General features: G+C 40.0%; 2 protein-coding genes across 2 annotated transcripts in view; both read right to left on the bottom strand.

Annotated features, from left to right (window-relative positions):
• Nucleotides 1-2,979: 2,979 nt before the first annotated feature.
• H1-0 (H1.0 linker histone) lies at nucleotides 2,980-5,487 on the bottom strand. Its single transcript, XM_026695989.2, has one exon. The coding sequence runs from the start codon at nucleotides 4,759-4,761 to the stop codon at nucleotides 4,183-4,185; it is 579 nt and encodes a 192-aa protein (XP_026551774.1). The 5' UTR covers nucleotides 4,762-5,487; the 3' UTR covers nucleotides 2,980-4,182.
• A 5,157-nt stretch (nucleotides 5,488-10,644) lies between these two features.
• Nucleotides 10,645-26,312, bottom strand: part of TRIOBP (TRIO and F-actin binding protein) — a 52,537-nt gene continuing 36,869 nt past the window's right edge. The window contains exons 13-23 of the mRNA XM_087935492.1: nucleotides 25,937-26,026; nucleotides 24,728-24,837; nucleotides 23,525-24,068; nucleotides 22,224-22,319; nucleotides 19,747-19,894; nucleotides 16,326-16,437; nucleotides 14,578-14,737; nucleotides 13,835-13,945; nucleotides 13,181-13,267; nucleotides 11,874-12,027; nucleotides 10,645-11,376 (exon numbers count right to left, since the gene is read on the bottom strand). Coding sequence (XP_087791618.1) covers nucleotides 11,372-11,376; nucleotides 11,874-12,027; nucleotides 13,181-13,267; nucleotides 13,835-13,945; nucleotides 14,578-14,737; nucleotides 16,326-16,437; nucleotides 19,747-19,894; nucleotides 22,224-22,319; nucleotides 23,525-24,068; nucleotides 24,728-24,837; nucleotides 25,937-26,026 — 1,617 coding nt within the window. The 3' untranslated portion in view covers nucleotides 10,645-11,371. The remainder of the gene's footprint in view (nucleotides 11,377-11,873; nucleotides 12,028-13,180; nucleotides 13,268-13,834; nucleotides 13,946-14,577; nucleotides 14,738-16,325; nucleotides 16,438-19,746; nucleotides 19,895-22,223; nucleotides 22,320-23,524; nucleotides 24,069-24,727; nucleotides 24,838-25,936; nucleotides 26,027-26,312) is intronic.

Raw genomic sequence — 26,312 nt, forward strand, 5'->3', positions numbered from 1 at the left:
TTGGGACAACTATGACCTGCATCACAGACAATCTCCGTAGACATTTATTCTGAAAAATGCTATCCTGTTACCATTAGTGTATTAAGAGTCCGTTGAAACCCTTCTGCAAAAGAAATATGTGATGGATTAAGAATTAGGAATAAGTTTGTCTCAAGCAGAAGTACCTTGCCCAGTTTAGGAAGCACTCCCATACTGCTTAAAAGTCTAGTACATATCTGGTTGGTTTCTGGGACCATTCAAAGTACTGGTTACAATTTGTACTGTAGGAAGTTAGCACCCACCCCTCTCCTAGAAAAATGAAATATCCTGGGAAATATTAAAAAGGCAGAATATTTCCTCTAAAAAGAGTAGAAACTCAGAAGCAGAAACTCACCTCAGAAGCAGATGCTCACCTCCACCTTCAGGCTTGGGCCAGAATACTTTACATAACGAAGTTCTCCAGGTAAAACTATAGCAATTGCTCAAAAGCCCTTTCAGTGCATCATCACCCAGCAAGCTCAACCAAACCTGGAACTCAGGACAGCCTACAGAGTTGCCCCTGCATGGCCTCATGGGAGTCTGACAACCAATCAGAATACAAGATCCAATTCAAATCCCAACAAAGGTTATAAAACCCAGGCACTCTCAGCACCTCAGCTGTTTTTCTTGATCTCTTCCTTCAGCTTGAAGCATGTGATCATCCTTTCTTTTCACTCTGGAGCTCTAGGCCATGTGGTCCTCCTGTCTACCATTAAACCTTCCAAACAGCCTCCATGTTTCCAGTGTCTTTTTCCCCACTTGGAACTGAACCCAGAAGGATTTTTCTTCCAACAGTACAATTAGTAGTTTAGGATCTAATTACTTGAAAGATTGCCTCTCCTGTACAAAGTTGCCTGGCTTTTGAGATTTGCAATAGTGTGTGAAATCCAAACCATTCCCTGATAGCAACCAAATTCTTTTCAATTGCTGTAGGTTTCTGTTCCTAGATTTGATTTTTGTTTTGTAATGTTTGCCATTGTTACATTTCATACTGTTCCTTTGTGTTTTGGGCTTGGCTGTACGCCCCAACAAAGATCAGAGAAGGTAAAGAACAAATGAGGGAGGGGGAATAACATATTTATATCACGTAAAATAAATGCCTATAACAATGCATTAATAAAGTAAAATTATAAATCAGGCTGTGAAGTAGGTCTCCTATGCGTTGTTTAAAATCTGCAGTGTTCTCTTGTCTGCCTTGATTTCCTTGGACAAATTAGGAAAAATACACATCTTAAGTTCTATGAACATCTGGTTCCTCTGGTTTCAAAAAAATTGAAACTGAAAAGCCCATTTGTTAAGGGACTCAGGAAAGTCCACACTCCTCAAATAAGGTTGGAAGTACTTGGTCAACATGCCAGGATCTTTTTGCTCCTGCATTTAATATTTACACATGGTTTTATGCTACCCTTTAGATCTGTTCTAATAAGTTGCTTATATGTAATGAATATTTTTATTCTGCTTTGGGAATGTTTGCATACTAGAAGAAAATCAGTGTAGGTTTTATAATTAAAATAATATAATTATTAACTTGTTAATGCTAATAATAACATTCACTAGGATTGTTTAAAGTGGACATATTTAGCTGGATTTGAAAGTGAATATTCAAATTTGGGAAAATATGTGTTTGTCATTTGTCTTGTGATGCAGTTGGGAAAGGTGCATTCACAATCATAGTTTTAAGCCAGCATGCCTGCACTCACCCACCACACATTGCTGTAAATAGGTTTCTTTGAAGTCAGGCAAAATCTCCCAAGTTGAACAAGTCTGTTACTGAAACACAAACAAAACCCTAGTGTTTCCAACTTGAAAAAAACATGAAAAAATTCTGAAAAATAGAATAGGAACAACTAACACTTAGCTGAAATATAAAAACCTGAGCAGGTTTGGGGTTAATTTCAATCTTTGAAGATCAGAAGAAGAAAAAATAAAAGCCCTGTAAACTAGTAATGGTAAACATAGATTATCAAAGAACAGTGAATATAAGAGCATATCCTCCTTCCAATTGTAGCACAATTTTGAGAAATCTCATGTTTTCAGCTATGTGTGTAGCATTATATGAAAAGTGATGCAGGGGCATGCCTCCTTCCAATTTCTCTTCTCTATTCGCCTTTATTTGATTTAGCTACAAAGTAAACATTCCTGCAGAAATTTTCCATTTTGATTTTTTATCTTAAATATGTCTGAGAAGTGTCAATTAATTAACTTTATAAAGCCACATCTGCATGGTATTCTTAGAGGAACCGATGTATTTGTTCCTTGAAAGCACTTTCTGTATTCCAAATATTCTATTCAAGTTGTTCCTATCTCCATTGCAAATTCCAAACCAGGCCATGTGGGACCATCTGATGATTCTAATATCAAATGTGTTTGCAATCTGATAGTATGTAAGTTTTCAACATAGTAGCAGACAATTGTGAGACACACACACACACACACACTTTAATGTAAATGCAACTTTGTCTAGTTCATACAGGGTTTAGACAAAGAACTAAATAACAGATTGGCTATTTTTAATGTAAAACACATTTTCATAGTAAAATGAGATTACGTCTTGTTGGGCTGACATCTGGTGGTGAAGTGATATTGATTTTTCTGTGATGAAAACTTATTTTCAACCTGTCAAATATCCAATTCCTTAATTTGCCACCAATGCTATGTCTATATAGAATTATAATAAAGCTTTCTTAAGCTCATGCTTCCCAGATCTGTTTGATGGGGTGGGGTGGGGTGGGGGGAGAAGTATCTGGAGAATACCCGAATGGAGAAACCTAGGCTTGGGCAGTTTTTTCCCTGACTGCTTTGTTTTCATGACCAAAGAACTGTCTCCTTTTTCCTTTCAAGTTAACATATTTGATCAAGAATAATGCTCTTGATTTGTCTAGTGTTGAGGATATATAACTCAATTTGCAATGTTATAAAAATGATTTTTACACAACATAATGTAAATGAATAAAATGTTAGTTTGTTTTACATTTTATTTTAAACCCTAAAATTACAAAGACAGCTAAACCTTCCTTGCACAAAATTACACATACAAAGTAAAATGAACAATCAGATATCAATCCTATAAGAATTTTCTTGTTTAAACATAAGCATACTTAATTTTTAAAATCTGGAGTACTTAAAATTGTTTTTCACTCCCCTCTTGGGGAAAAACATTCCAAACCTTAGCAATAATTGTGTACAGCTTCCTAGTTTCAATATTGGCTACATTTGTGTTATCTATTATTCCCTAACATTTGTTCTTCATCCTTTACCCTCAAAAACACCATAATTTAAAAGTGAAGGTTGGAAGGAATCTTGTAGATTATTCTCATATAAAAGTTATAATTTTACATGGCAGTTACTGCAGAATTGGGAGGCATCCAACTGATTCCAATAGCAGGTAGGATACCTTTTGGAACTCTCTTGAAATTGCCAGAATCAGATGGTGGTCAGAGTCTGTGAACACACCCCCTCCTGATTATTTCTGTTCTCTTTTGAGGAACAGAATTAACATCTTCACTTTACTCCAATGTGGCCAACATGTACAAATATTAATAGGGAAAAATTCAAATATTTGCAGTATTTTTCACTGACCCCATTTCAATCTTTCCTGCAAATAGCACAGTCCCCCTCTGAAAGAATGAAGTCAGTGGAAAGCTTATTAACCTCAACGAATCCAGCCTTCATTAGGTCAAGAAACAATCATCCACCATATCAGCTAAATTGGAAGCTTATTTATCCATGATAAAACAAAGTTGTTTTTCTTAAAAGCCAGTTACAATGATCAGTTGTGGGTATATTCAGTTGAGGAGATCCAATTAAAGAAGGCCCACCCATAGCACATCCCCTCCATCAAATATTTCTCAAATTTTCCACCAAAAATAAGAACACTAAGATTTCCCTCATTAATCTTCCCTCATGCTTAAGACACATGTATTGCATACCTTAATAGAGAAGGGAAATAAAATAATGACATAAAAATCTCTTTCAAATTACAATAGAAAAACAAAACCAAACCCCAAATGTAGCTTCCATATGAATTTTTTTTTTAAAGTATAGGGCAAGAATTGTCCAGTCTTTATAAAGCTGCAATAGAAATGAGTAGAGAATAAAGAAGAAATCTATTTACAGAATAGAGGTCAAGAAGAAGTTCCAAGAAATAAGTCCCAAACTTGCCCCTCACTTTTTCTTGGCCGACTTCTTTGCGCTGGACTTTGCTTTGGGTTTGGAGGCTTTTGCTTTTTTAGGCTTGGAGGCCTTCACCGGCTTGGCCTTGACAGTCTTTGGCTTCTTGGCTTTCTTTGGAGCAGGTGCAGGCTTCTTTTTGGCTTTCTTTGCTGCAGGCTTGGGCTTTTTGGCCGGGGACTTGGCAGCAGCTTTCTTGGGCTTAGCAGCTTTCTTGGGTGTTGTAGCCTTCTTGACTTCCTTTTTGGCCTTCTTGACTGGAGCCTTCTTGGGTTCATCATTTTTGGCCAGGCGGAAGGAACCTGAAGCCCCGACACCCTTGGTCTGCTTTAGGACACCTGTTGTGACCAACCTCTTGATGGACAGCTTGATTTGGGAATCTGCATTCTCCCCTACCTTGTAGTGGCTTTTGATGTATTTCTGGATAGACTGGCGTGAAGAACCAGCCCGGCTCTTTTCAGCCTGAATGGCAGCCACAATCATGTCAGAGTACTTGGGGTGGTCCGTGGACTTCTTGGCCGCCTTGGCCCGCTTGGGTTTGGCAGCAGGTGCCGTGGTAGAGTTTTCAGTCATCCTGCTGCGCAGTCTCCCTTCAGAAGGACAGGTCTGGTCTCTAAGCCACCAGTCTTGGGGCTGGTCTTAAACTTTCTTTAGACACGTGGGGACTTCTTTCCAGCAGCCTGCGTGGTACAGAAGATCCTGCTGAGAGGTACTGAACTTTCACCAACAGTTTCTTTGACAAGAGTTCCTTTTTAATGCCCAAGAAGGATGTCACCTCCTGACAGTCTTTCCAGGCAGCTGGTGGCAGGGCGTGGTCAGGACAGTCTTCTTCGGGAATGCACCCTCCTGAGAAGCAGCTCTGGCTAAGGCCTTTCTGCTTCACCAGTCTTTTCAAGGAAGCAGGTGTCCGCACTCGGGCTTGGGGACGGCTTTGCGCCCAAGCCCAGCTCCTGCTTGCCTTCTTTTCTCTCTTTTTCTCTCTGGGACTCAATTCCCCACCTCTTCTGACAGCTTCTGCTGCGCCCTGCCTCCGCTTCTTGCTCTCTGTCTGGCTCTCTAGGCAGCAGCCGGCGCATCCGGGTATTTAGCGCTCAGGCGCGGACCGCGGTGAGGACAGGGTTGCTGGCTGCCTGTTCAGGCCCCGAATGGCGCCGCGCCGCCGACATCTGTGTTTCTTCCGCCGCCTAAAGCGGCTTTTTCCCGCTTCTCCCCGTGGCTCTTGGGTTCCGCACCACTGCCGCCGGCTGCTCCGGTCCTTGAGCTCTTGGTCCCCGCGGCCGGCTCCCTCTGCAGCCGTCCTCCGCCGCTTCAGGGCGCCCCAAACGGCGCTGGGTGCGAGTGGGGCGCCTCGACATTTCCCCTTTGCTCCCCCCTAGCGAAGCAGCCGAGGGGAGCCCAGCCAAGAGGGAAAGCGACAAGCAAGAGGCACCCCTAGGCCAACGGGAAACCCCCGTTCCGGCACTCCAAGAGCCCCAAGAGCCGCGCGGGGAGCCCTGGAGCAGACCCCAACTAACACAGGGAGCCCCGAGCCAGCCGAGACTCAGCTAAGACCTGGCCAGGAAGGGTGGGGGGAGCGGCTCCCCCCGGGTTGGGGGTGTCTTTGGGGGGACCCTCGCCCCCCATACTGTGGGTCCCGTCCTCCAGCCGTCCCCTCCCCAAGTCCTAGCGCTGAGAAAACTTTCCTTTTTGTTAGATGGGAAGTTTGCAGCCATCCCCTCCCCCAAGGACCACTTAGCAGCCCCCTGCTTGGAGTTGGGGGGCACCTAGCTTGGGGACGCATCTGGATCTTCCTTTTGACTTCGGACGAAGAGGGGCAGAATGGGGTCTTTCTTCACTCGCCCCCCGTTACCCCAAAACGCACTTCATTGCCTGCAATGGGATCAAAATAATAAGTGTGTCTACATAAGAGGGAAAGGGGAGGGGGACACAACACCCCCATTGCCTAAGTACCCCACTATCGACTTATCTCAGACCCCTCTCACCACACCCCAGGTCAACTTGCCTTCGTACCCCCAGCCCCCCGATTTATTTTGTCCCCCACTAAAAAACAGTGGAGATTTATACGAGCTGTTGTTTGGGCTTTTCAGGGTGGAATCTCTCCTCTTACTTAAACACTTTCTCCAAATAAGTTCCCGAGAAGGAAAGGGGGTATGAGGCGACAGGGGCTTGAAGAGCCATTTCCCTAAATGAATTAACCCTAATTTGCCAGCCTAGGCGGAGGGCTTAACTGTTGGAAGACTACATGTACGTGCAATCGCCATCTTGCTGGAAGAACTGAGGTTGTTTTTCCCCCCTTCTCCCCTCAGGAGTGTTGTTGTTAATAAAGAAATTAATGAAAAGCGTCGTGGATGCAACCTGAAAGACTCGGAGCTGCTAAGTGTCGGTTGGTGGTATCGGAAAAACTCGGGAGGAAAAGTTAAAAAAAAAAAAAGCACACCTCTGAATACTTTTTTAAAAAGAGGGAATTATAAGATCGAACTGGCATCCTAGCAACCCGGAGAACACCACCCCAAAAACACATCTAAGTACATTCGCACTTCTCCCCGTTTCCAAAATACCCCGCCGCTTCTTAGATCCAAAAACTGAGTTAGCAATATGTCTGTGTGGTGTTTTTTTTAAACACAAAACCATGAGATGCAGTTTTATGGCAGCAGTAGAATGCGAATAACAAAACGTCAGCACCTTTGCAATGCCTGCGTCTTTTCTCTTGGGAAGCTTCCTTAGACTCTTTCAAAAAAGAAGGGGGAGAGGAGGCGTTCCTCGATTTGGAGAAAGTAAAGACCCCCGTGGCGTGGAGTATGACGCGGGTGTGTGTATTATAGAACAGATGAATAGCAAGGCAGCTTGATCTACTACCTCCAACTCCCGATATTACTCGAGGACTTCCAAGTAAGTTGATGGCAATAGAGAGGTGGGGAAGGGCCTTGGTCCCAGCCCCCGGCCCGTCTCTCTCGATTTAATTGCTTTGACTTCGACATCGCGGAAAAAGATTGGGATTGCTAATCTTATTGTTTTGTCAAATGATTAGGCTCTAGGCTCATTAATATCTATCCTTCATCGCTATCTCAGTATCATGCACATTACTGGAAATATTATTATTTTTTAAATATCTAGGCTACTTTTAATTTGGACAGTTGAGGAAAAAAAAGGTGGGGGGTGGGATACACACTCATGTAAAACTTCTGTTTTAAACCTGTCTTTTCCCTTGACTCATTATACCGAAAAACCGAGAGGAACGTAATAGAGAAAAAGATTGCGCCAGTAGATTAAATTTCAAATTTACCCGTATACCAAGATTGTAAATAGTTGGAGGATATAGAAAATTAATCGGTGAGATCGAAGGTTACTTTCAGGATTCACTAAAGATATAAAAAGTATTAAAATGTTATATAAAATTCTAAAGTATGTTTCCCCGAAAGTTAAGAAATAATGTTTAATTTATTGAAATTATAAAGTGGGATTTTGCTTCTTTAGTGTTTATTACGAGCCAAGATCTCAGGAAAGTAGTTTTCTATGAGCCGTGTTAAGTATTTACTGAAGAATTTAAAGATTGAGATAAGGGCAGCGATTAAACAGCCCTGTGGGATGTAATCGCGTTGACAGTTCTCTGTTGACAATAGCAATAGTTTCTTTGAAGAGCTCTCAGCAATCAGCTGATTAATTCTTACCGAGGGAAAGGAATCGGTCAAAGTGGTTTCTATGGCTAAAGGGCCGCCGTACAACGTGCGAGCAATGTTTTGTGGGAAATGTAGTCGGAGAAGGAAGGCTTCTACCTTACTTGACAGTGCCAACATTGGAAGGATTGAAGAAATAGGAATGTGACTCCTCCCTGCGATTGGAAGGCGACAGTCTAATGCTTCTGGATGGTCGCACACGCTTCCTCTTCGGCACAGACTACACGCATCGCCCGAAAGAGGCTAGCCCCCCTTTCCTTTGTTTCGCACCGCCAGAGATGGGTACTGGACACGCGTGCTGTTTAGTTCCTCAGTTGCTTTACGACAAAATATAAGTTTAATTTAGCCGTCATCCTTTAAGGACCCCGTCGGCTACTATAGAAAGGCATTGCGAGGGAGGGACGCGTTACGAAATGAATGAGAGAACAGGAATGGCCGGATCGGGATGGGGGGCAACGCATACGCGACTCTCTTTGCAACGAAAATTATTTTTCAGATGACCGGTCACAATTTTTAGTAGGATTTCTTTAAGATGAATTTTACCTATTTAAAACCCAGCCGTATCTTACAAATATAATTCGAAAGAGCTACGTTTTCCCTTACATGGCTTTTTATGGCTGCGACAAATTGACTCACAACCACCTTTCAGCCAGCGGAATCTGCAATTCAAGTCCATGCGATGTTTGATTTGGATAGAGTAAACCATTGTTAATCAGAGTGAGGTTGGAGAAACAAAACTCTTCCTTAGCTGGACTCCAGTATATATGCTATATTCTCTTGGTTCAGTCAAGGTCATTTTTTAAAGGGAAAGAATTTAAGTAGTTATACAATACCCGCTTTTCTTACAAATGAAATTACTGCACACATGAAATTGCTGAACATTTTTAATATATCATTTTGCCATATCTTGTTAATGAGAAACCTGATATGCCAGTTATAGAAGGGTGCTTTGTATGTATGTGTGGGAGAGAGAGAGAGAGAGAGAGAGCTAGTAAATACAAGAAATGTTATGAACTTACTGGAATGGTCTCATGAAAAAACTTGGATAAAAGCATGCATGTTAAAAAACATGCATCTCTGCTTGTTTTATATGGGAAAAGGAGACCAATTTTGTGCTATCTAATTAAATTGCATGATGGAATGGTAATGTGATGGTCTCAATATTTATTTTGAAATTTGATCTTGTGTAATATAATTAATTCAAAGACTACTAAATGCAGAGCATTTTTTTTTTAAAAAAAAGAAATTATGGGTAGGAGAATATCTGAAAGAGTAAAAGCATCTTTCATAATTTTTGGAATATTTACTACTGATAACATTTTAACAAAATTCAAAACATTTTTATATTATATATATTATGCATTTAAACATTTTTATAACAGATTTGCAATCTTCATCTGCATATTTTAGTTTGCAAATAACCTCTGCATTCAAATGTGATATGTCACTGATAGAGGGCTCAGCATACGGTAGGAACAGAGAAATAAATTCAAGTTCCTAAGTAACCCGTTAACATACAAAAACTGGGTGACTTGGGGTCAAGTTCAAGATCAAGTTTGGACATTTTAACTCTTACGCTTTCCAAACCTTGGTATATTCCTAAAATTGGGTAAAAGTTGTTTTACTTTAGGTGACAACATACAAACCCAATCATAGGTGGGACATAGGTGGTTTACCTATCATGCAGCAAGATTTTATTAAATTATTAAAGATTTTATAATTACTCTTCCTTTTAATTAAACAATGAAAAACTATATTTGCAGAACAGATTATAACAGATGAATTTAGGAGTAGAAATTTGTTCTTGTTGCTATTGCCAAGAATTCAGAGCAGGGGTGGGCAAACTTTTTGGCTCGGGGGCCTCATTGACTTTTAAAATTTGACAGACGGGCCGCCACCTGGTGTCAAAATGCCTGTCATTACAAGTCAAAATCAAATGAATGCAATCATTCAATCATTCACATCAAACCTTAATTCTGCACCAATCTTCGGCGGGCCAGATTAAAAAGACCAACGGGCCGGATGTGGCCCGCGGGCTGTAGTTTGCCCACCCCTGATTCAGAGTCAAGTATTTGATATGTTGCACGGCTGTCAAACTGGATTTCTTCGAGGGCCGGATCAGCACTGTAGTTCTCATCTGCAGGCTGGCCAGGGTGGGGAGGGGCGGGTGGTTGGCATGGCACATTTTTGGCCTGCTTTTTTGGCTGTTAGCCCATTTTTCAGCCTGTTTTGAGCCTGAGGTTTGGGTATTTTGGGCCTGTTTTGGGGCATTGGGCCTATTTTTCAGCCCTTTTGGGGCCTGTTTTTTTACCCCGTTTTTCAGTTCATTTTGGGCCCATTTTTCAGCCCATTTTCAGCCTGTTTTGGGCTCATTTTTCAGGCCGTTTTCAGTCGGTAGAGTGCTGCATGAGGCCATGCAGGGTAAAAATGAGGCCCATTTTAGCCACCAGAGGCACTGCAGGCCAGTCCTTTCATATTTCCAGTCTGGCCTCATGGGCCAGATTTAAGCACCCTGTGGGCCGGATTCGGCCCATGGGCCTTGAGTTTGACACCCCTGATCTATTGCAAATCATCCAAAATGTAAATAAAGGGGCCCCCTGCCCGCATTTCTGCTTAAAGATTTCTAAGATTAGAGAGAAAACAGGGAAAGTACTTTGAACTTCCAAAAAGCATTAAGAGCCAATAATGTTAATATAAAGAAGAAGTGGTGCCAACCTTTGGGGAATGCAAAATGGTTCAACATTTATACTTTCTACTGCCAAGCAAAAAGCACACATTTCTGTAGTCAATGATTTTATTAAGTTAACTCTGCAGAAATAAAAGAAAATCAGCCACCTTCATTGTTTGGCTCTGCAACATCAGCAGTAAAATTTCTCCCTCTGAGAACACATCAGTTGAACCCAACTTTTGGGGAGGAAGACTGAGTTTACAATGGGATGCACAGGCATTTAATCAACATTAAAAATAAACTTCCGTTCTGAAAACAATTGCTACTCATAGATCCTAAACATAAACTCTGCGTGGTCTTTGGACAAACCAGTTCCACTGACAATGTAACTAATACAACGTTCTTTCGGCACAGCGTATTTCCAACATGGATTGCTGTGAAGCAACACTATACAGCCTGAAGTTGAGAGTTATGTAGTTTTGTTTCTCCATTTAGAAGAAAACTGAAAGCAGATAAATACTTTAAATGTAAATACAGCTAAATATTTGGGAGAAGAAACAATTAGATCTAAAGGAACGTTAGGGAGAAATATCTGACCCACCTTTGTGGTTAACTGCTGGGAAACTTAAGTATAAGATTTTAAAACATATCCGCAACTCCATCCCCAAAATATAAAAATTATTTTCATGTATAAAGTCCCAAAAAGGTGCTAGTAGTAGGATCCAGCCCAAAACATGCCCAAGTGACACAGATGCATGTGCTGGCTATTTGGTAAAGTCTTGCCCAGTGCTCCTGGAGAGGAATGCTGCTTTATTCTCCGAAGTGGTGCACCAAAAAGTAACTAACCTATGGAACAAAGAAAAGTAGAATCAAGAACAATACATTGTGTTCAAAAAGTGTACCTTTGCTACATAGTAGGACTGGTGGCCATGCTAATGGTAATGGAAGACAGGAGTTTAAAACATTTCAAGTGTCTTGATGATGACAATTTATAGATTTCAGCTGTAACATCCTTGGCTTATAAACTTATTTTAGATGCAGAATGAAACTGACTTGGACTAGACCAATACAGTAGCTGTGACCAACATGTAGCTTTCAACCTGATTTCATGGAGCCTTCTACAAGCAGTTTGTTTATGCATTTGTCCTCTGGCATAACAGAAGAGGGGAGGAGAGAGAAGAGGAGGCAAGGAGAAAGATTTTGAAGCAATCAGCAAGATAGCCAATACAAGGTGCATCTCTGCTGTTGAGAGATAAAAGGGGCCTCAATGCCTTCTGCCTTTGCAGTTTGGCTAGCTCTACTTTACACAACATGTGTCTTTAATGCAAACATGTCTTTTATACCAATATTGTTGTGCAGCATCTCTTTCTCTTGTAGGGCTTCCATGGCCAGGCGCAGATGCTCTTTCAAATGTTTAATCTCTCGTTCTGACCGTTGCTTGATGTGATTCAGCTCCAGGTAAATATCATGGTACTTTCCTGAGGCAAACTTCTTGTCCTGCATGGGGAAGGAAGTACCACTGTTCAGAAAAAATAGAAATCAAGGATACAAATAAAAGATACTGGCATCTTTTGAGGTAAAGTATACGTTATTAATTATAAACAGACTTGAATTATGGAATTGTTTGTGCTGAAGTTCATTGCTCAATATAATAACAGTGGTATATAATTGCAACAAAGCATATGTAAGAATAAATGCTGAGCAGATAACTCAGTATTGAATGGAGTGTAAGACAGGGATGTTGGATGTTTTCCTGGTTGTTTAATGTACAGTATTTATGGACTTGTAGAGATGTTAGATGAATACTGGACATGAACCAGAATATGCAGATGATATTGTGTTGGCTGAGAAGTTGAATGATTTGAACTGAATGTTAGATTGTGTGATACACAATCTAACACAAAGATAGCTGTGGATAACAGGAAAATAACAGGGAAAATGGATTAAATGTTTGCAAGTAGTACAAAAAATAAGGCAAATGTATGATTTGTACACCAATATTGTAGAACGTTAATTAAAGATGGGAACCTGGATAGAAAAATTTTAAGATGTGCAAATGTTTCTAGAAAAATAGTGTATGAATGTTCATCAAAAGACAATAGCTATATATAAGCATGCTTTTGCCCGCTCTGTTTTATGTTAGGTATATCAGGAGAGAAATATAAAGTTGAATGCAACGTAATATAATGAGATCAAGGAGAATTAAGAATGAATGTGGGCTGAATATTAAGTGACTAGTATGGAAGAAATGTATTAGTCATAAACAATGAGAATCAAATTAGAAAAAAAAATGAAATAAGTTGAGGGGAAAAGAATAACTGAGAATTTATAGGGGTTTGAAGAGATCCTCAAAAAAGAGAGCCTAATAATTTAAAGAATAAAAGCCAGAGTATGAAGCAAGGGATGGATATGATGGAAGCAAAGGTGATTTGCCAGGGCAGAAAGGTATGGGGCAATACAGAGAATTTGATTTGGTGCGAAACAGCTTTAGCTGGGTTTCCTTTTCTACACGATGCCTTTAATTTCTTTAGTTTGCTACTTTTCTGGATAACACAGCATACCATTACAGGGAATGGAGTGATTGGTTTGTGCCAATGTGCGTTCACACTTCTTGCAAACCGGCAACTCTGATTTGCTTTTAGAAATCTACCTTCTGCATCATTTGGAGTTCATCCCTCAGACACTGGACTTCTTGTTTCTGATACTGGAGTTCATTCTCCTTCACTCGAAGAAGCACCTTCAGAAGAAAGATGGAAAGGGAAATGTTCAGGACACAACTGTCCACTATCAAAACCACTTTCAATGTGGTAAGACGGGTGAGATACTGCCCTCAGAAGACAACAAAAATCAGGTTGCCCAAGCATTCCCCTAAGACTAAAATCATGTCTGATACAAAGCAGGAAATTGATAGTGTTCATAAACAAACTGATTTTCTGTGGCTTAGTTTACCTGAGCTACTCAACCACGTTTGTTCAACTATACCTTATTGCCTGGTAGATTTCTTTTTAAAAAAAATCTTACAAGTTTGACAAAATCGAGATTGATTTTCTTTTTTTAATTTTCTTTATGTCCTTGATTACCGTTTCTACCAATTGTCTTGAAGAAACATTAAGCTGGCTCATCTAATTTTCCCAATCTCCCTTTTAAAAGAGCTATTTGTTGCCACAAAAGCTGTGTGCATCTGCTTCTGGATTCAGCAGAGATTTATTTTCATTCACAATACCACATAGCCAAATTAAACCTGAAACAAAAAAACCTGCAAAGTTTGACAGGCAAGAAGTAACAAGCAACCTTTCCTCCTTACCTGTAGCTCACAAGAACTCTTCTCATTGTGTGAAGCATTGTCACGTGCGCCCCGAGCAGCAATGAAGTCTCGTAACTGGCCAATCTCTTCTGAAAGACGCTTCTGCAACTCCTGGAAGAATGAGGATGGAATAGTTTAACATATTCATCAAATATAACAGGTGGAGGAAGACTTTTTGAAGCTGGTAACCATTTAAACATTTCCCCCCCAATAAATGTCCTCAAGGGAGACAGATAGTTTCTGGCTTTGCGCCTTCTATTTCTTAACTTTTTAAGTTATTAAAAGATGAGTTACATATAGCAAAACCATGGCTGTCTAACTTCTTATATTGACAAAAGACTCTGGACATTTGCACCATTTTTACACAATGGCCTGCTGCCATCTTCAATTGTGCAGCCTTGAGAAGAAACATCTTAGGCTGCATGTTGCCCGGGGCTCTCTACCAAGCTTGACTTTCCAGAGCTCAATAGTGTTTGCTCTTCTACTGCTCAACTTGACTCAGCATTTTAGGGATCCCAAACAGGTCTGTGGCTGACATCACAATTTTTTTTTTTTGCTAAATCTCCCAGAATTAGCTGCTAAGATAAGGACCACCAGGTAAGAAGAATGGCAAGCTCACTGGTTTTTAAATTTAATTTGAATTTTAGATTAAGGAAATTGCAATTGTCCTCCTTTCATGAATGCAAATTTGTCACTGTTTTTCCCTCAGAATTCCTGCTATTGGCAGCACTACCAGCCCTTGCCTGGTTTTGCCGAAGCAGCTCTTTCCCCTCCTGTTGACAACGCTGCAGCATTTGTTCCTGTTCTTCTGCCTTCTGCACCAGGCCCCCGATCTGCAGGCACTTCTGGGAATACTGTTCTGAAAGCACTTGCAACTCCCTCTTCAGAGACTCCACATCAGACCTGCAGCAGATATCAGGATTTCACCATCAACACAGCCTAAGTTTTCTCTGCTAGTCTTCCATCTGGCCTGTCCCCTCCAAAATAAGAATCTTATTTTGCAAATCCTGAATAAAATGTGACCGTCATGAGACAAAAGCCGTTTGAAAGGCTAATCTATGTCAGCAGTCGCCAACCGGTGAACCATGGCCCACTGGTGGGCCGTGAGAAAATTTTGGTGGGCTGCAGAGAAATGTCACCCCCCAGAGAACCTCCCAAAGCAGTTAATCCAGGCTGCACAGAAACACAAGGCTGCGCCGTACACATGGCCTGCAGGAACGCTCCCTGCCCACTCACTCCTTACCCAGCAAACTTGCCTGCTAAATTGCTATTTTTCCTTTTTCCGACCATCATCTGTTCTGCTATGCCGGGAGATTTAGATTAGCTAGGAAGCAGGAAATGGTTGGATTTCTTGCTTTCTAGCTAGTCTTTAGATCTTTGGCTCTGCTTTAAAGTACAGCCGAACCTCCCTTAGGACTGAAGGTTCTGTTATTCAGTGCAGACTCACAGGAAGCAAATTTGAGAGACTGAGCTAGCTGATGGCAGATAGATCGATCACTGAATGATTCTGTGAGCAACTCAATCTGCCTTTTGGGTAAAAGTTGCTCCTTTTCTAAATAAAAAAATCAGTATTTACATGCATGGTGTTGTGAGTTAATTTTGTGAGTTTGCTTGCAAGCAAATTTTATGTGACAGACTGAGCTAGCCAATGGCAGATAGATAGATTTTTGAATGAATCTGTGATTCTGTGAGCAACTCAATCTACCTGCCTGCTTTGCCTGATTTTGGGTAAAAGTTGCTCTTTTTTGATAAAAAAAATCAATATTTATATAAATATTTATATTTACATACAAGCCATGCCTAGCCAGTCACATGACCACCAAAAATTAGGCCAGGCTCACAGAACCAGTTAGTGGTCCATGGGATTTAAAATTATGAGTTTGGTGGTCCCTGAGGTCCAAAAGGTTGGCGACCCCTAATCTATACACATATAGCTTACTGCTAACATCTCCATTTCTAGGTCTGATGTGCATCTTTTTGAATTTCCAGAATTCCCTTTCTAGGCTATCTATGGTGCAAAAGGGCCTTAAGTGGTCCTATTTAACCTATCTTTCTGACCTATCTTTCTATCTGTTGAAAGAAAAACAAGCAATGGCTTCTGAAAGCGCAAGGTCATTAACTGAAAGCGCAAGGTCATTAGCTTTTCCTGTAAAAGGGTTGCACTTAGCTGAATGAGCTAGAGGGGATGCATCCCAAAAGCACAAGGGGGTGAGTCAAAGAATGACATATTATAAAGGTAGGACAAAAATTGAATTTGATCTAAATGAATTTAAACGAACGCACAAATTAATAGGACTACTCTCCAGCTATTTTATATTTTTCTTCTCTCTATTACACTTACAATTGCTGGTGAACTCAATTTGCTCCCAAAACGCACCCAAATATTATCATCAAATGCTACAGCAATCAACATTTTGATAGGTAACAATTATACCTCCCACCTCAATTCACCAATCAAGATTCCCTCAATCGTTTTTCCATCATCACTTACTGATGCTGTTGCTGAAGCGCATTTGGATCTGAAAACCCTTTCTGAAAGTTGCGTGTCCTGCCCAACTCCTTGTTCATTTCTTCCCTGTGTGCCTTCTTCAGAGCTTCAATTGCTAGAGCAAAAGGGAGGGTAGGAGCAGAGAGGCAAGACACAGAAAGGATTAGTAAAATCTGCTAAACTTGTAATTTATGTATCTTATGTATTCCAAACTAAATTAGTTTAGTTTAGTTTAGTTTACTTTATTGTCACTGCACCTCGTACAATGAAATCAAACACCATCTTCAGTGCACATCATGACCATGACCATGAAAATAAACACAAACACACATCCCTCACACATTGAACCGGAAACCCCCGACACTACACCAAAACTGCACTATACAGCAGAATTCAAAAGAGCTACTGCCCTGGGATAGAAGCTGTTTTTCAGCCTATCTGTCCTTGTTTTCATTATTCTGTACCGTCTGCCAGTTGGTAATAGTTCAAAAAATGGGTGCCCATGATGAGATGGATCTTTGAGAATGTTTTTAACTTTCTTAAGGCAGTGGGAGCTATACAGCTCTTCCAAAGAGGGGAGAGGGCAACCAATGATCTTCTGGGCAATGACATTAACCCTCTGGAGTGCTGTCCTATTTGCCACTGTGCAATTGGCAAACCATACACAGGTGCAATAAGTTAAAATACTCTCCATGGTGCAGCAGTAGAAGGTCACCAGCAGTTTTTCATTCAGTTGTTTTCTGAGAAGTCTCAGGTAGTATAATCTCTTCTGGGTCCTTTGGAGTAGGGCTGCAATGTGGGCACCCCAGGTCAGGTCCTCTTTTATGGTAACACTAGAAACTTAAAACTGGCCACTTGATCCACTCGGTCTCCACTGATAAGCAAGGGCTGGATGTCAGATCTGTTCCTTTTATAATCCACTATAAGCTCCTTGGTCTTATTGGTGTTGAGGACCAAGTTGTTATCTCCACACCACGAAAGCAATTGGTCCACCTCATCTCGGTAGGCAGACTCATCCCTCCTGGAGATAAGTCCCACCACTTTAAAATAAATTGTTTTAGGAAGGAGAAAAATCCAGTGGATTAAGTTCTGCACTCATTGTATCAGGTGACAAAGAGAACATTGGCCCACTGATGTTTAAATAATGGAGATGTCAGTGGCTAGAGCTAAACATGTTATATGTGAATTATACATTTTATTTGATCATTGTGAATATTCTTTACCAAAACGCACTGCCATAATATTAAAAGGATGCTGAATTATCAGGTTATTCAATTAAATGGAGAAATATCATTTATATTCCCAATTATAATTGCTAACAAATTAGGTTTTACTTTGAGGTTTTTCTTAGGTTTCTCAAAGCAATTATTTGAAGAGAAATTCACTTGCTTATTGGACTACTGGCGATGGTATGGCAAATTAAAGACAATTTTGCCAAAGTGGTGCTTACAGCCAAGACAAAGAGAGGTTGGGAGATTGGCCACATGTGCTCTGGACAGCTGCTCCTCATGAGGAGATTCAGGACAACAGGTTTCTGTGGATTGGAGCTCCAGAAGACGAGATCAGCCATCTCGCTTGCAACCATGGTGGAGTCTTTTAAAGCAGGGGTCTCCAACCTTGGCAACTTTAAGACCTGTGGACTTCAACTCCCAGAATTCTGGGGATTGAAGTCCACAAGTCTTAAAGTTCCTAAGAGTTCTGGGAATTGAAGTCCACAAGTCTGAAAGTTCCCAAAGTTGGAGTCTCCTGTTTTAAAGGACACTAAGTTTGTAAACTTCTCTTTCTAATCACTTTAACAAACTGCCTATTGACTATCTTAAAGCTATTAAAGATTTTTGAAACCACAAATATGAAGTCTTCATTAGGTGAGTTTATCTTGATTCAGAAGATTCTTAAATATAAAATTGGAACCAAGAGTCTTCATTTTAGGTTTAAGGGACCAAGAACTTGAAAGAAAATTTGGAACCTTGCAATTATATGTTTACAGTGGCAAGAGCCTGATATGCAGAAAGATGGATAGATGCGCTAATTCCCACAATGGCAGAGCAGATAATAAAGGTGATGGAGTTAAGGGCAAAACTGTTTTACTTAAAGAGAAGAATTTATCTAGTTTTAGTTCTACTTGGGAACCACTTCTGGAGTTTTCACTTAAAACTAAAAAAAATGATACTTTAATTTTAGGTTTTGATTATTAGAATACTCTTCTTATTATAGGAATAGCCTGGTTGAGATTGCAATTTTTTTTATTTTTAGTTTTTGGTATCTTATTAAGAGTAAGTCGAGTCACTACTTTTTTCTTCTTTCTTTGCACTTCTCTTTCTGTCAGTTTTCTAACTTTTGTTTCTTTTTGTATTTTTACTTTATGATATTTAATAAAATGTATTTAAAAAGAATGATTTATTACAAAAGGAATTTGAATTGTCTAAACATGCTGGATGGCAGTATATATCTAATTAAAACATCTGATGATTTTACAGTTTGATTTGGATGCATTAGCAGTTCTATAGCTCCTAAAGATTATCAACAATGAGATGCATTTTAGATTACAAATAACTAAAGAATATTTTTAAGATGGACATCAGGATGCCCAGGGCTAGCAAGTCAACAGCTGCGAGTTCAAGCTATTAAAATGTGTGACCTAACAGAAAGGCAGGAAACCACTTCAATGAATCTAGTCCTACTTTTTCCAGGAGTCAGGGCAGTAGAGGACAAGGACCAATAAAAAATGAAGTAACAGTTCCCCCAATTCTCTAATGGGATCTCTATCAAGAATTTTATAGCTTTGTTCAAAGCTGACTATAAGATATCTAATATAAATTCCCTTTAACTTCCCCATCCTTTGATTTTCCCTTGCCTGTTCTTCTTTTGTTCCCATTCGTGTCGTCAAGACTTATTTTCTGCTTGTTTCCACCCTGAAAATATTATTGTGGTTGACAACCATATCTTCCCAAAATTTTACATGCTCTGCCCTTGGCATTTAAAGGGATAACTACAGCCTGCGGACTACAATTGTTTTTGATGTTTGCTTGTTTTCTACCAAAGTACATGTTTTGCCTCTCCTCATCGAGAGAGGGCAGCACTACAGGATTTTAACTGTTTAGGAAAAAATGGAATTCACTAACAAAAGAAATATGTACCAAGTACTAGGCATGGGTCATTAAAAATTACTTTGTTATAGTGAAAATCTGAATCTACTTTCTTGGATTGATGGTAAGCTCTCTCTCTCTCTCTCTCTGCTTTTAAACTGGCTCACTATTGTCAAAATGGAAAATCTTTATCAACGTGATTGGACAAGATTTAATATTTAAAAAATAGATGGCTAGAATAGGCATCTGTATTTTCTTCCTTTTTATACAGTATTATATACAGGAAGAAAAAAAAGCATTACACCTTAGTTTTGTGTGGTGCATCGTGTAGGTTCTACCTGCAGCTGTTGCAGCTGCCTCCTCAGTCAAAAGGCGCTCTTTTTCCTGCCGCAACCGCTCCATCTCCCACTGGTGATGCCGTTGTACCTCTGACATGACCTGTTGATGGGAATTTTCCATCTCTGCTAAACTGCGCTCACATGCCTCCTAGAAGGGGATGGGGGAGAGAAGAATGGAAAAACACATTTTATGGGATTAATTAACAAGAAACGCATCGCTGCTTGCCAAAGGGGAGCCCTGAGAACAGATAACTGCAAAAAAGTTAAGAGGGACGTAACATATTAAAAAGAGAGATACAAAAGCCCCTCTACCCTGCAGCTCTATCAGGTTACATGTTAAGACATTTGTTTTACAATACAATCTGTTTTACAATTCAACTGAAGACGCTGTTATTGTCCTATATATACTATAAAGAAGTAGTTTGGGTCCAACCTGTCTATGGGACCTAAAAATAGAATTTGGTCTTCCTGTTAATTAGCCAGGAAGGGGTGGCATTATGATTTTAGAGAGCCCCATAGGGATTATCTCAGTCCTTTGGGTCACAGTTCAGAACTGACTTATGCTGTTTGGGACTTAGAAGGTGAGTCCTAGTTCTCTGAGATTAGAGTGGGAGTCTGGAATCAGGCTTTGTGGTGGTGGCTCCATCTCTCCAAAGCACCGTGGAAAGTTGTGAAAACTTTCCACCAGAACTGGCTTTTCTGGTGAGGATTTGGGGGAGCTGTGTGCATTGCAGAATCATTTTAATCTTTTTAATTATAACTGGTAATTGATAAAGGTCTTAAAATATTTAATTTTATTAAAACTCACCTATTGTTTATTGATATAATCTAAATAAATAGATCTCATAAAGTTAGAGGGAAATCAAGTAACCAAGTTAGATATTAACGTTTTACATTTTAGTTTGTAAATGTATGTGAAATTTAAAATTTAAGTTTATTATAAGTAACTCAATTCTGAGTCATGCTATGTCTTAGTATCAATAGTAGTAAGTGGAGGATTATCTTTGGGTTTCATTTTTAAAAAAACAATTCTACATTTTAGACTTTTTTAGCCTATAACTTGTACCTTCCATATTTTTCATTTTATTTTTAAAAATTGTTAATAATTATCAGGTGTTTAGTCTAGTGTTTATAGCCTGCTCCAATGTATAATGACCCCGAGAGGCATAGCAGTTTTCAAGTTTCAACAGACAATTAAAACTACCCATAATCATCATCTTGCTATATTTTAGAATGATTTTAGATTATAATAATCTAAAAGTTTTAGATTATTCTGTAATAAGAATTGAAATATTTTTTAATAAAAATAAAGTTAACAAAAGAAGTTTTAAAAAGTAGAGAGGGTCTCCAATTTACAGTTTCAGTTAACAAGTTCAGCCTGTCCAATTACTTTATTAAATAATTTAGTTGATGATACTAACTATTTTGCACTATAAACTGTAAATACTCCTACGCCTCAAAGGCAAATACTCTTAACCATATCTGTATCTTCAACCATCTTATTATTTGGAAATGCTATACTGTAATTTAAATTATAAAAACAACACATCATGAACCTTGGTTTCAACCTTCTCTGTTGGTTGTGCAACCACCAAAGCAAACTTGACAATTCACACTGGTTAGAGTTACAGTTTTGCTTGGCCTCAAAAGCACTCAAAATAGCCTTAGCTAAAGTTAAAACAACCGTATGTTACTGTTTAAACTGTTTTTTTTCAACAAGTCATAGTTACTTTATCCATCTGTTCATTCATTTTAAGTCTGTAATCATTGCTAAAGGAAATAAAAAAAATCCCACTATTTTAATGAACTCAAGTTGGTGCTAAAAGTTCCCAAGATTTGGTAGAAACTGTTATTGTGTGCAGAGGAAATTCCACAGCTGAGTGCCTTCTACTGGTATTAAAAATACTGTCTTGAGTCATTGCAGAGTGCACTGTTGCCCAGTACATATGCAAGAGAATCACCCTGTTCAGATATGGATAAATAACATAATGGCTTCTGGTCAACATGGAAATAGACATTTCCTGCCTTGTCCTCACTCCATATCAGGCAAGCAGGCATTTACAATTATTATCACAGGTTGAGACTGAAATACCCACCCACACCCACTTTAGCCAACTTGGTATCAGTTTCAATCCCTACAGCCCCTCAGTTATTGTTGAACTACCAGCATACCTCAGCCAACATGGTAACATCAAGAGGTTCTGCAAATCAAAGTTAGCAGCTTCTGGAGCTCCACAGGCTACCCATCTCTACTTTAAAGAGCAGCACAATCAGAAAGAGCTTGCATTAGAAGTCCTTTCCTTTACAATGTTTGCCATGTGTTAAAGGCACTGCCCCACTGCAGATACATCAAGCATAGATAGGAAAATGACGGACACGGTCCCAGCATTTCTCTATCCACGTTGGCTGGTTAGCGACTGGAGTGGAGAAAGGAAAAGCTGGAGAGTATAAAGATTATGTTGGGCTATTATCATTACCTGGGAAATGTATCCTTGGGGCGCATGCCCATTTTTATGGAGGTTTGCCTCATTGTGGGAACGCAAGGACTCCAGCTGTGACCTCAGGGCTTGGACCTGTTAGAAAAATGATTTAGCAGAATAACAAACCACCACCAAAGAATAATTTTCTGTTAACCCGAGTCCCAGGTCACCAGGAAAGGCAAATGGACTTACTCCTTAATCCATCCACACACCCTTGATATTATGACACAGGAACATGCCAGCATGCTGATACATCAATTCAGTACATCCATTTTAAACCCCTTAATATTTCCCCATTTTTGCTGCTCCAAAACATCATAATCACTGCTGCATGGAAGTCAACTCCTATGTGACCGTGGATTTTTGAAGCTGCTGGCAACATTCAAGAATCATTTTTCTATCCAGATGACTCTATACTCTGGCTACCATAGTCAAGACAGCTTCAAAGTACTATGTTATTTCTGCAAGTAAAGAAACATAGAACCATTCCAATGATCTCTGTGTGCTGGTTTGTGTCACATTATTTAGTGTTATGACCAAACCACAAAAGTTACACAATAGTTATATGGATGTTTCATATCCTGTATTAAACTAATGGTTTGTTCCAGTTTGCTTCAGTGTGTCAGGAAAATCTAGCCAGTGGTTTGTGAACCATAGTTTATGTTTTATTCAGTAAACTGTAGCTGATCCAGACTTATGTGTTTGGAATGGCCAAGTGATCGAAATTTCATTGGTGAATGTGTCGAACTCAAAATGAACCTGGACTGACACCTCTTCTTTGCACACTGTTAAAAGCATGGAAGGGACTCTTTTCCTATTCAGTACTGTAGTGTTCTCAGTACACCAGACTGATGGCATTCCATGTGATTAGAATGCAGTATTGCAGGCTAACTCTGCCCACAGCCTAGAGTTCAATCCTGACCAGCTCAAGGTTGACTCATTCTTTCAAGGTCGCTAAAATGAGGACCCAGATTGTTGGGGGCAATACATTGACATTGTAAACTACTCAGAGGGTGCTGTAAAACACTGTGGAGCAGTATATAAGTCCAAATGCTATTACTAGGTGCTACCTCTACAGAGAAGCTTATGTTTCTCCTTCCTTCTTATTTCAATAGGTTTCAAAGAGTCAGCATCAACAGCAGAAACAATTTAGGGAATGTGCACATTTGCATTATTCAGGCTTGTGAAAAGGACAGAGGTATTTCCTCCCACACATGATGACTCAGGACATTACCAGTGGCTACTTCTATTTATTTTATTTATCAAACTTTAAAAGCACCATCTCCCTTTTTCTCTACCTCTTTCTCCAGTGCCTCACTTGCATCCTCAGGGTTCCCTTTGCCCTGGTTCAGCAGCACCATCAGTGGGACCCGTTTGGACTCTTTTAGAGGCAGACATTCCAGCTCCTGCCACTTCTTCTCGATGTCTTCATTTAGCCTGCTCCTCTGAGCTTCGGTCAGAGGAGTCCCTTGAGGTTTCTTAGGACAAAGATTCTCTGCTGGGCCATCGGTTTGCAGGCCCCCACTGAATGAAGACTCAAACCACTTGCGCCTCTCTTCCGAGCGGAGCGCCAGGTCCCGCTCCAACTCTTCCCGCTTGACTGCTCCATCTGAACTTCTCGTGCTCCCTCTTGACCGCTGAGGGGACCCCTTATTTAAAGCTGACCGCTGTTGTAAGGGGGATAAGTCAACATAGTCAAAAGCTTGTTGCTGCCCTTCAGCCTTCCTGCTGACAGCTCTGGATATCACCTCACTTCCAGTGTTGGGCTGCAGCTCAGTTCGGAAGGAATTCTTGGGGGATTTATTGTTGCAGAATGAGTTTTCCTTGTTGTGGTCAGATAGCCTGAAACCAGGAGGAAAGTCATGCAAAACTTAGAAGTAGAAACCATTCAGGAAAGTGTTCATAGAAACTGCCTACAATGGATCTCCAATCTCACTGTAGATGACACCCACATCTGGAAGCCACCCAAGCACAGTCAGCCCTATTAACCCACATAGTAATTCAAGAGGAACAAGTTCTCAAGGAGTTACAATAACTGGATTGTTGGAAATATAACAAAATATATGTGATGAATAATACTAATAAATATTTTCACCTGGACCAGTTGGAGAGAAGAGCTGGCATTCCAGACTGATAGCATTGGATCAGACTAGACAACTTTTGGGAATCGGAAAGAGGCCCAGCACAGCAATCTAACTCTTGGTCAACATTTAAAGGATGCTATATCCAAACTCATCAGGGCTAGGGAAAAGGGATTTCTGAAATCTAGAAAAGAACTATTGACCAATGCAGAAAGTACACTGAAGGGCAACAGTTTTCTCCACTCAACTCCATAAGAAACCTGTTTTTTACCAAAACCTTCAGCACAGTTTACTTGCAATTCTCAACCACCATGTCTGTTAAAGAGCACCAGATTTAAGATGATTGCTCTGCCACCTCCATTCTAACACCACATTCTAGCAAGGAACGTATATCTGTCTGAATTTTGATGCACCACATACTTTGTGACATCAGGCACACTGGCTGGTCGAATACTCTTCCTTAGAGCCTCAATCCAGTTCCGGCGGATTCCTGATGTCATTGCAGATAATGTAAAAACACCATCTTTAGTCTGAAAAAAAGAAACATACAAAATATGGCTTGATTATACACCTCAAGTATACCTACGGTTCACCTTCAACATAGGAAAGGTAACGAGCCAAATGGAAGGCAGTGTATACTAGCAATAGAAGAGAATATATGCAGCTCAGGATTGAACTATGTAGTCCTTGGTGCTCCTGAGCTTTGTTGATTGCTTGCAATGTTTCATTTGACTGAAAAGTCAGGAAATGAAACATCTGTAAGCAAGCAACAGAGCTCAGAGAGCACCAAGAACTTCAAATGCTGGCAAGTCCTATGAGTACATCTGACTTCTGGTTTGGGTTTTGATTAAACAGGAAACAGCCAGATTTCAATGAGGATAAAATCACATAAGAACTTCCTTACAAACTAAGTATTACAGGTATTCCTCAACTTATGACAAGTTATTAAGCAACAGTTTTAAATAATGATGGATCCCTACCCCCGAAGCTACTTACAACCTGATTTTGAATTTATAAGGGCCACATCCCCCCAAGGTTATGCGCTGGCTGGTCAGGTTCACCTTAACAGTCATTTGCACATATTATAGGACATTTATGGCGTTTTTTTGCTGGTTTTCAGCATTTACTTCCAGGTCTCTTTAACAACCATGTTGTTTGATTAATAACCACTGCAAAAAATGCCAAAAAACCCCCAGGTCCAGTCATGTGAGACTTAAGATCACAACGATTCACAACTGTACTTTTAGCCTCCATTACAGTTTTAAGTCAACTAGCTGTAACTAAAGCTGGGTTCCACTTAGTTTAACCCTTTGTTCAACAGTATTTACACAAACTGCCACCTATTCCTTTTGAAAACTTCATCTTGGTCAATTCTACTCTGTCTCTTGGGAAACAGAAAGGTAAGCACTGGGGTTCCTTCCTGTTATAATTCTATGACTGTGGTTTAGAAAATAACTTCAATTCACAAGCTAAATTGCCATCCTTTGTGTTTACTTCACTATGGTGGCAACACAGAAGCATCTTCTCCACAGAATTAAAGAACTTTAGAGAATTCCTTGCTGGACTCAGTAAACTATATGGCCTTTTATTTCATTTCCAAATACTTTTATTTCATTTTTGAGCACTTACATGTATCTGGAAGCCGTAATTCCTCTGCACTGCATATTCTGTCACGTCGGTACAAGTACGTAGGTCAATTTCTCCATCTAGATCGTCTGCCTGAAAAGACCTCCAGACCATAAGCATTAAGCAAATCATCTACTCCAGGAATTTCCTATCTCCAATATACACCCTTTCCAGTCTACTGGAACCTCCTTCTTCCTCTTATCTACTTCAGTTCAATGATTATTTCCAAGCTAAGCAATCCCATGTTATCTTTTCAGTGTATAGAGAAGCACATGACATTTCTTTGTCACTTTTAAATAAGCACATCACTTCTACTTTCCCCCCAAGGAAATACAATCATTATACAGTACTCTTCCCTTGAATACTTGACTACCACATC

This window comes from Pseudonaja textilis, chromosome 5, assembly GCF_049901715.1.
Source record: "Pseudonaja textilis isolate UNSWEBS1 chromosome 5, rPseTex1.2, whole genome shotgun sequence".
Classification (NCBI taxonomy): Eukaryota; Metazoa; Chordata; class Lepidosauria; order Squamata; family Elapidae; genus Pseudonaja; species Pseudonaja textilis.

Coding starts and splice junctions, on each gene's coding strand:
- H1-0 (XM_026695989.2), bottom strand. CDS start 4,761: ATGACTGAAAACTCTACCACGGCACCTGCTGCCAAACCCAAGCGGGCC.